The 10,004-nt window shown below is 39.2% G+C and overlaps 2 protein-coding genes across 3 annotated transcripts; both read right to left on the bottom strand.

Annotated features, from left to right (window-relative positions):
- Window positions 1-589: 589 nt before the first annotated feature.
- On the bottom strand, window positions 590-4,168 carry LOC149046375 (putative histone-lysine N-methyltransferase PRDM6). Its single transcript, XM_089203147.1, has 5 exons — window positions 4,025-4,168; window positions 2,772-3,003; window positions 2,192-2,460; window positions 1,837-2,095; window positions 590-1,718 (listed from the first exon to the last, which is right to left on the bottom strand). Exons 1-5 carry the CDS (start codon window positions 4,040-4,042, stop codon window positions 997-999), a joined length of 1,500 nt encoding a protein of 499 aa, XP_089059273.1. The 5' UTR covers window positions 4,043-4,168; the 3' UTR covers window positions 590-996.
- A 1,270-nt stretch (window positions 4,169-5,438) lies between these two features.
- LOC113672624 (putative histone-lysine N-methyltransferase PRDM6) lies at window positions 5,439-9,642 on the bottom strand. 2 transcript variants are annotated; one of them, XM_027188932.2, is made up of 5 exons: window positions 9,461-9,642; window positions 8,662-8,836; window positions 7,251-7,522; window positions 6,442-6,703; window positions 5,439-6,240 (listed from the first exon to the last, which is right to left on the bottom strand). In XM_027188932.2, exons 1-5 carry the CDS (start codon window positions 9,485-9,487, stop codon window positions 5,654-5,656), a joined length of 1,323 nt encoding a protein of 440 aa, XP_027044733.2. In that variant the 5' UTR covers window positions 9,488-9,642; the 3' UTR covers window positions 5,439-5,653. The 2 variants fall into 2 exon arrangements, with proteins under 2 accessions (XP_027044733.2, XP_089059274.1); XM_089203148.1 differs by having other exon boundaries at window positions 7,251-7,630; window positions 9,461-9,636.
- Between the last annotated feature and the right edge of the window lie 362 nt (window positions 9,643-10,004).

Genomic DNA, 10,004 nt, shown 5'->3' on the forward strand with positions numbered 1-10,004 from the left:
GGCAAAAGATCGTTTGTCGACCGACCGAAATGTTTTTAACTGCGCTGGAGGGTAGAACCACAATTGCCAAAAGCGGATAGATATAATTTTTTTTTTCGTGCCTGCTAAATTAAGATTTATATAAATAGTGGCTGTTCCTGGGAAGGCTTACATAAATTGCAAAACAATTATACCTTAATTATACTCAAAAGCCTAAGTTTCTTCTCTCAATCCAGAACTCGTTAATTTTTTTTTTTCACGGCATTGCGTTTAGCAATTAATTATACTCAGAAGCAGAAGTTTTTTTTTTCGTGGCATTGCGTTTGGCAATGTGTGAGGCTGAGACAAAGCTGTGAACATGCAAATAAGGAAACACGACTCTCAGGAAACTTATGCTGAAATGCTGATGACACTTTTGAAAATGTGAGAAAACTTTTACTTGAAAAAGTGCTCTTAAACGCGTTTGAACATCTTGTGCGTAAGATCTCGCACGAAACAGATATCTTACGAGTGTCTTCCGGAATTAACTGGATATCAATGGATTCGCAATTACATGTCGGAAGATTGTTGCAACTTTTCAGTTACACTCAGATGGAATGACCACAAATAGTTTGGGTCAGATGAAGCCTTTTATTTTCAAAAGTCAATTAATTCGAGCAACAACTTCTCAAAATGTCCATCCGTATGTACAATTTTTCATCTTACTAGTAAAAGTGGTAACATTTATGTCACGCAGTGAAACGCTCTGGATATTTACATTTTTACGACAAGTAATTACAATTACGACTTTCTACGTTTCTTAGACGTGAAACTCGAAGTTGCTTTAGTTCTTAAGTTTCGTCTTCATGCACTTTCCCGAATGAATCACTTGTGTTTTCCGTTTTGAATGAATCGCATAAAAATCTACAAACTTTGCCACAACAAACAGTTAGATCTGAGATCTGAGCCATGAGCTTTCCTAAGGAGCACTCAAAGTTTTAAAAACTATCAGATGAAGGTTAATTGTTTCCATTCCTTTCACGCTCGTGCCACACAGTCTCCAGGTATTCTCTGATGTCTGCTAAGTTGTGATCCTTGCGTAAAGTTCTTTCCGCACTTGTCGCAAACAAAGGGGCGTTCACCGGTGTGCGTTCTGATGTGGTTGTTCAATGTGGTCGCCCCAGCGAACGCACGTGAACAGTATCCGCACTTGAATGGTTTCTTACTGGCGTGAATGACAGCGTGAGCGCGCAGCTGAGCTGGGTGGGCGAAGCTAAGTGAACAGTGGCCGCACTGGTATGGCTTCTTTGGGGCTTCATTGCACACATGAACTTGGAGCATGGTTCTTTGAGGGAAGGACTTTTTGCACTGGCCGCATTTCCACAAACTTAGTTCTGTGATGCTACTAAACGCGGGCTGATTGATTTTAGTGGCGTTGTTTTGCCCGTCTTCATAAGAAGTGGGTGAGGGAGGATTGCTCCTCTCGCTTTCTGGCGATGGAAGTGGATTGGACAAGTTGGCTGCAGTGACAGAGGAAAAGTCGAAGGCGGAGGACACTTCCGTCTGAAAACCATTCAAAGGCTCTCCACCGATTGGCATGGAAGGTGAGTGTTGGCGAGGGCTGATTGGCTGGCTGTTTGGTGATTGTGGGCTTCCAGGAGAAGGAACTGAGCTGGGAGGGGTAGGGGGATACTGATTTTGTGTCAAGGTTTCGGACGGCAAGCGCACAATTTCTGCTGCATCCGGATTGTTTGACTTTTCTGTAGAAGTTATGAAGAAAAGACGTTTCAATTTATCCGTTTTTCAAACTTAACAAACCTTCGCACACAAATCGCAGAAATTATCAGCCAATGCTTAAAACATAACTTAAAATCTCACCATTGACTGTAAGAGAACCCAAATCAAAGATTAAGCTTGGAACGCCAAGGTACTGAGGATATTTGTCATCGTACCACACCAGCATTTCTTGTCCGGGCTGGATGGTCTTGAATGAACGATAGTAGACCTTGCCCAAGTACTGGAAGGCAAACAGGTTTTGTTCCCCTTTGTGACGAGCACAGCGGATGAACCGCATCCAGCTGGAATACTCTTCATCACTACCATCCACAAAGCCCGCCAGTTTACCGTCTTTAAAAATCTGTGAACGTAAACGGAGAAATTAACAAAAAAAACTCCACAAAGAAAAAAAACAAATCATACTTTATTCTAAGAGTCGATTATTCAACTTCCCTACCTCCCACATGTAAGAAGTGTTGGAAGTCGAAGAAATTTCCTCAGGTTTCACAAACTTTCCTTCATAGGGACCAATCCATGCCCCGATAGGAATTTTTTGCTTAGCACAGACTCCATATCCTTCCCCAGGAATGCTGGATACACACAAGCCAACCTCCGGCGGAAATGATCTTAAAGCGAGAGGCAATTGTCTTGTCTGCTTCGTGGCAGTGGTTTCATGTTTATGATGCGGGCAGTTAAAGCTTGGGTCTGTTGCGCTTGCATCACACCCTAAAATAATAATAATTTATTTCAATATTGCTATGATTTATGACACAATAGAGAAGGGATAAAGCTGCATTAGCTCTACGCACGCAAAATCGCGGTGAAAAAAATTATAACAAAACTTACACTTATCGATAACTATTCAAAGCTTTTTTTTTTGGTAATAAAAGAACACGAGTAATATCACGAGAATTTGGTGCTGTTATATGATGTATGGAAGGAACAGACACCACCTGGCTTGCTTTTTTTAAAAAAATCCATCGACACAGAATTAAGTGCATCATTTCGCGCAAACAACTCCCACACGAAACACTTACAAAAACAACCAGCTCCATCTTTCTTTCCTGAGGCTTCACGGCTGTGAATTGGATGGACAGTAGATACGTTGAAAAGGCACTTCTGTACATCAGCCATTGTAAAAGATAACTGTTTCAAGTTTGAAACCGGTGCGCTTTTGGATGAAGGAGGCGTGAGCTTCACTTTCTTAGTCACGGGCTGATACACACTGCTTACGCTCTCTCCTCCAAAAGGTTCGTTCATTTTTCTCGTCTGTAAAATGTGGAAAAGTTTGCGTTAGTTAGAATTCAAGCACAGAAACATTCAAATTTCATTACAGAAAAATTTGAAAAAAAAATAAATAAATAAAAAATGTCAGTGAAAGAAGGAAACACTTAGTCGGTTTTCCTACGCGATTCAATCGAAATTTTAAGCAATTGAAACCTTCGACTTGCACACTTAACAATCGCAATGTTGTGTAGGAGTTGATTTCAAGATCGCCTTCAGAAATCGGAAGTTAATTAAGTTTGACTAAACTTCAGTGATTAGTGAGTAATGTCAACTTCGTCCGTGATTCATTCACTCGACAGTAATGATTCACGAATACCTCATTTCCGAAGGGACTGAAGCAGATCGGTTTTTCGGTTTAATGAATTACAATCATTGTTCTAAGCTGTTAGCAAGATTTTTCAGAAAGTTTGTTTCTATTCTAAACCATGACCGTCTGTTTACCCACAAGAACACTGAAAATGGATGGCAACTTTGAAAATTGTTTTCAAGGGTGAAAATATATGAAAAACGTCATGCAAATAACATTGGTATTTTGCTTTTGTTTTTCCCCTTCAAAAGTTTAGTTTCTTGCATAATGAGATTTAGAAACTCAATTCCACGAGTTTTCAGGGGTGAAATCGAAGGAAAACCACTTGAAATGTGTTTAAAAATTGTCTTTCGTTGCTTACAAACGATTGGTGTCGAAATCTCGCCTCCAGACGCTTACGTGCGTCGATCAGGACGAGTTGGTAGGAAACTCAATTCGGTGAGGCGTAACAGGTTTTAAACAACAAGAAGGTGAAGAAACGAGAGAAATCAAGAACGATTTTACAAATCGTTACAAGCAAAAAAACTAGTCCTAACAATCGAAAGCATGAGAGACATGCAATCTTTCATGCAACTAAGGTGTTATCCCCCCATTTATTAAAGATTCGTCGAATTGGTGTTTGCGTTCCGATGGATCATTCAACGTCACTCTTAAGGTGGTTACCCAAAATAAGATTTCTCTAAAAATTGAACGTACCTTGTTTTTAACTTCCATTTGCAGTCCTCTTAAATCGTCGATCTTTAAATCTTCTTAAGTTTGGGAAGTATAGAATCGTATGCCTTCTGACTCGCAAAGCGCTCTCTTTTCACCCCGTGCGTAACTAAGAGTGGACGTGTGATTAGACTTTAAAAGGACAGAAAACTAATTTGTCCAAAGACGGCGGTGTTTCCACGTATGCCTTTTTATGCAGTATTCACATATTTTGAATTAAGACAAAAGTCAATTACCTTCACGGAGAATTACCACAGATAATAGGAAATAAGAAACAATAGACTTTAAAGCACTTTTCTTCTGATTTTCTCTTCAGGTTAACCTCAGGCGCTTTTCATAAGATATTTTGAAAACGCTACAGCAAGGCTGCAGAAACAGAGTAAAATCTCAATTGGAGCCCAGTTAGGAGTTTAAGCATTACACAAGATATCCAATTTGTTCATTGTTCAGTTTGGCTGCTCATGCGGAGAAATCAAGCTGATGTTTCCACAGTTTCAAGCTTATCTCTGTTGTTCATCTGTAAATTTATTCTATTTTCGTAACTTGTTTGGGAGCGAGTTTTTATGATACCAGTCTGTTTTGTCTCTATGCAAACCCTGCACCAAACGACGAAGGGTCTTTAAAACTTGAACTTTTAGTTCTGGTGCAGAATAAAGATTATTTTAGAGTTCATTGGGGAATGCAAAAGACAAAGAGAACAAAGACAACCAAGCGAGGTTAACTAAGACCACGTATTTATCCATGCGCAAATTCTGTGACTAGCCGTTTGAAAAATGTGTGCAAGCGGTGCTCGCTCTGCCAAGTGAGCATAGCTTCCTTCATCAACGTTCAACGGATTTTTTTAATTCTACGTTGCTCTAATGGATGCCACCTCAATTTTCTTTAGTTCTTTCCATTAAACATTACTAGAAAATTCCAAGCTAATGAGCCATAAAAACAAAGGAAGATTAAAATGAACTCTACGGTAAACGAAAGATAAGACAATGATCTAGAATTTTTTTCTTTACAAAGATGCCGAAATAGAGGTAAATACCAGGGACAGCATCAAAACTTATCGCGTAAACATTTTGCAAGAACATAAAACGTAATCCAGTCGAAAAAACAAGTCGACTGAGTCAGACGAGATGTGACCAGAACGCCTACGAGACCTGCAGGCATAATTTGCGAGCAAGATATCTTCATTTGAATACCCAGAACTCCTCTGAAGAAAAGGTTCTCGCATGATCAGTCTTTAAGGATAGGCTTGGTCTCCAGTCTCTCTCCTCCTTCCTTTATCATGAAAATAATAATATTTACGTTCGAGTGCCTTTGCTATAAAATGATTTTTATGATACTAAAAATAAAAATAAAATTATTAAAACTCGGTATTATCGATGAAATTAAAAAACTAGTCTAAGCATTGTTCTCTAACTTTATTTGTTCTATTTGTCTGTTTTACTTATTGCTCCATACATTAGCTTTTTTTCTGCGATTTTAACAACATGAATAATTATTCACTTTTATTTTTCCGCACAAATTATATGTGTAAAATTAATGAAAACTTGTCAGAAGTCCTCTAAATGGCCAAGAATTTCAAAACAAACACTCTTCGACGAATTGAACTGTGAGCGGAGGTTAGCTATTGACGGTTAGAGGGGATACGTCGCTTTTACATTCCCGGGGATTTCTTTGGTGCCTGGATAAAAGTCCAGGCTGAGAAAACGTTTTCCCGCACTTGTCGCAGCCAAAAGGCTTCTGCCCGAAGTGAGATTTAATGTGATTGTTTAGTGTTGTTGCGCCGACAAAAGCGCGCGAACAGAAGCCGCATTTAAATGGTTTTTCACTGGAATGCGACGTGACATGCGCACGGAGCTGAGAAGAATTGCAAAAAGCTAAGCTGCACTGGCCACACTGGTAAGGCTTGGATGGTTGGCATGGGCAGACATGAAGTTGTAGGGCCACCCGCTGAGTAAAAGTCTTGCGACACTGCTGGCACCTCCAGGAAGTAAATTCCCTTTCTGGAGAATTTTTGGGAAAGGGCACTAATGTATTTCCAGGGTCACTGACGTCACTTTCTACGTCACTGTTAGAAGAGGATCGCTGACCATCTACATCGCTGTCAGATGATAATTGTCTGGGAAGTAAACTAGCAGGAGCACACACAGGTTTCTGCTGCGCAGATTTGTTATCCCCTGTCTGCTCTTTTACCATTGGCCGAGCATCTAAAGAAGAATGACAGACAGATGTCTCATCAAATATACGGATACAGAGGTAAATCATTTTTAAAGTCTGTATCTTACATTTTTACTTGGAAAGACATCTGACGTGTTATATTTTTCTTTAGAATATTTCAAATGCTCGTGCAAACCATATTGATGATACTACTTAAACATTTTCAATGGATAATTAACAACCATAATTACCTTCAAAATCTTTGACGAAGGACATGCTCTGATATCCAAAAGGTATTCCAAAATGCTGTACATATCGTTCATCATACCACACAAGAAGCTCTTTTCCAACAGCAACGTCTTTGAATGCACGATAATAAACTTCGCCCTTGTACTGAAACGCATAGAGGTTTTGTTCAACTTTTGAGCGTGCGCACTGGATAAAACGCATCCAGCCTGATGTCTCTTCATCACTGCCGTCAATGAAACAAGTTAACTTGCTGCCGTCAAAAATCTAAAAATAAAGAATGAAAAAAAAAACACATCAGCTTAAAATGTCCATTATAACCTTTTAAAAAATATTTCCTGTTTAGTTTAAATAAGTTCTAGAGATTTCTATTCTCTTGGCTGTTCTTAGCTGCAAATTTCCCAAAATCAGTATTATGCATATGCATATAGAAGTTATGCATCCAACAAGTTTCCTGCAAAGGGTTCGATAAACCTTGGCTTGTACGATTTATTTCGACCACTAAACAAAAAATTAGCAAATACAGCTAGACTTTTATTATTAATTCCCCCCTCTCCACCCAAAAGAACTCTTGAGAGAGCCTGATAAAACGCTAATAGGTAACCTGTGATGGAGAAGCATTCCACCGAAGGAGGGACTAGAGGCTGATAGAACGCTGGTGGGTACCCTGTGATGGAGCAGATCATTTCACTTGGTCTCGTAGAATCAACCTTCCAGAACGCTTAAAATTCTCTTAATTGTTGTACAGGACAATCTTTCGTTTGATCACTACAGAACCCAACGTATCAGATATGGTAAGGAATTAGCCTCCTACCTCCCACATATACGACGTATCCATGCCCGGTTTGACCTCCTCTGGTCGGATTCTCCTGCCCTCAAATGGCCCAATACAGGTGCCAGCAGGAATGTGTTTTCTAGTACAAACTCCTAACCTGGTCCCAGGGATACTTGATCTGCACAAACTCACTTCCGGTGGGAGTGACTTCATAGCTCTGCTCCCCTGCAGACGTTTGTTGTCTACGATCGCATGGCCCAAACCATGTAAGGGACAAGGTTCTGAATACTCTTTCTTACAGAGAAGACACACTGAAAAAAAGGGTATTCTCATTTAACCACGCGTTCACGTCTTCGGCGCAAGATTCACGATCCGGGTTTCAAATTTTTTTTTGGACGCTTCTTCAGGCGGTTAAGCGTCTATAGCAAACAAAGAAAGGCATAAGTGTTTACTCTTAAGAGGTGTGAGAAGATTGGATCCCTCGGGTATTCCTGACGAATTGTAAAACAATTGCACAAAACAATTGCACAAAACAATTTACCTTTTTAAAAAGAACTGCTCAAAACGAGTACTTGAGATTTTGGAGTAATGTGGACTAGACGCTAGCAAGTTTCTACAGATAGCGTGATTGTTTTCTAAGTGTGAGGGTTTCTTGCGAAAGTTTTCCTGTGATAAAGGGGTTTGAATGAAAAAGCACGGCGCACGTACACAAGGCTATAGAATAAATTTAGCATTTAGATGTAGCCTTAAATTTTTGCATAACTTAACGACACATTACCTTTCCAATTGAGTATTTTAGAGGGTTCTGTAAGCAAGTAAAAAAGTGACTACAAGGCTTCCTTAGCCATCTGCTTTTTGCTTTCTTAATATCTTCAGAAATGTGTCACTTAAGTTGCAATAGACCTGCCTAATTCATACCAGTAGGCGTTGGAATTCTACTTATTCTTAGTTACCGTCAGAAAACTTTTAACAATAGCGTCCATGTTTAAAGAGCACGGTTCATTAAAGCTTTCCAAAAAATGACAAGCGGTATTTCTAGCTTTCCAAGACAATGGAAAAAAGGCGAAGGTCACGACTTGAAATGAAACGACACACTATCCTAAAACAATGAAAATGATCTAGAATGCAATCCCTAGTTATTAATGAAAAAAAAGTTTAATCATTCCAGGACAAATTAAAAACTATCTCGAGCATTGCAACAGGTTTTATGAATTACTTCTCCTCTTTGAGTAAGAAGACAAATAGATAGAGTCTGAACTTTCAAGAAACGTTTATAAGGACCGCTCTATCATTTATAAGCGTGGGTCATGTGTGTGCCAGAGGGGAGGCTATGGTTGACTTGAAAAGTTCGCGAACACGCTATATCCGGTATCGTGAGTAAATCTAAAATATTACGTATTAGGAGAGACTAAGCCTGTAAAATAACGGATTTACGAATGAATAAACTTACACAATTGCTTGTTAAAGCCCTCACAATTCAGTCTTAGTAGTTTGTTTGCGTCGATGAACACCAGTTGTTTTCTTTCGTACAAGCAGTTCCTAACAGCGGCAGAGGTTATTATGTATCGCTTTCCCTGCGACTGAGAGCTTGCCGCAAAGGCCCTCTTAGTCGAGGAGCAGTCGACCTGAAATAATCGAATCCTTAATCCGTGATTTAAATGCCTATAAAAATAAACTGACCTTGCCTGCCTTGATGTTATTGTTTGTAAGGATCAAGAATTTTGTCTGTTACGTGTGAGAAACCACGTCTTATTTCAGTAGATGATATTAATTGGAAGGGTTAAACTTGTAAATGTAACACTGTATAAATTAATGGTAGAGTAAAACAGTGTAAATTGTGTTTAAGTGATTGTTCTGTAGCTTGCGAGAGGCTTCAAGTATCTGAGTGATCTTGAGAACCGTAAAATTTTTTTTCACCACTACTGTCACCACAGATATGATATGAATCTTGACAAAACTCACCACAACATGTTATAACTTCGGCAGTGTATCAAGTGGGATAAAAGATTTAAACACCTCCCATTGCACCAACTAACTTATTTGTTTTTAGCGCCAACAGACAGAGAGTTGCCTTCATTGCTTGTCTAATAAGAGTTACTTGTTATTTAATGAGGCCGGTGTCAGCGCTAGTCTTCTCGTAAGATTGCTCTTTTTTCCGCTTGTTCAGGTGACCAATTAGAACTATCAAGAACTACAGAAACTAGGAACTACTGAGTAACAATTTAACAGTCTCATAGACAGTTACTCACCAACTCATTTTGATATGTCCTTTTCATCTCCTCGAAGCACTCTAATATCGAAATGTCTCTCGCTATCGTAACCGTAAGCTGACAACTGGTGATGACTCTACCAGGAAGAGCTTATTTGTTGTTAATGCCTTATGTCTAGCAACAGAGAAGAACCCCTCTCGTGGATTCTAGAATCAATTATAAGCCCATCCCACGTGGATCACGGATTTGTTCTCCGCACGGACCTGATTGGATTATTATCTTTCTGGTTGCTGATTTTCAATTATTCGTGCTCACTGAGGTTTTCAGAGACAAGAGAATATAGTATCATTGATGGACGAATTGTGTATTTGTCTTTGAGCCTATATCTGATCTGTTCTATTCAGATAAAAAGTCATCTGTTCCACCTTTATAAAACACATCTCCAAAAGATTGAGTTTGTTTTTTTTTTCGAAAAGAAATATCAAAGGAAATTTATTTAACACGAACACAAAAGAATTCTTGAGGCACTCAACCATATCTGAAATATTCGTGAGTGGATCAATTCAGCGACGATGCTCAATGG

Source organism: Pocillopora damicornis, chromosome 4 (genome assembly GCF_964200805.1).
Source record: "Pocillopora damicornis chromosome 4, jaPocDami1.2, whole genome shotgun sequence".
NCBI classification, from domain to species: domain Eukaryota; kingdom Metazoa; phylum Cnidaria; class Anthozoa; order Scleractinia; family Pocilloporidae; genus Pocillopora; species Pocillopora damicornis.

What these genes read in the sequence shown, in the direction of transcription:
- LOC113672624 (XM_027188932.2), bottom strand. Translation starts at nt 9,487, where the DNA reads ATGAAAAGGACATATCAAAATGAGTTG. An exon ending in GGACATATCAAAATGAGTTG is followed by an intron (nt 8,837 to 9,460) that starts GTGAGTAACTGT and finishes CGATTATTTCAG; the next exon opens with GTCGACTGCTCCTCGACTAA. An exon ending in ATACGTCGTATATGTGGGAG is followed by an intron (nt 6,704 to 7,250) that starts GTAGGAGGCTAA and finishes CTTTATTTTTAG; the next exon opens with ATTTTTGACGGCAGCAAGTT.
- LOC149046375 (XM_089203147.1), bottom strand. An exon ending in ACACTTCTTACATGTGGGAG is followed by an intron (nt 2,096 to 2,191) that starts GTAGGGAAGTTG and finishes TTACGTTCACAG; the next exon opens with ATTTTTAAAGACGGTAAACT. An exon ending in GGGTTCTCTTACAGTCAATG is followed by an intron (nt 1,719 to 1,836) that starts GTGAGATTTTAA and finishes TAACTTCTACAG; the next exon opens with AAAAGTCAAACAATCCGGAT.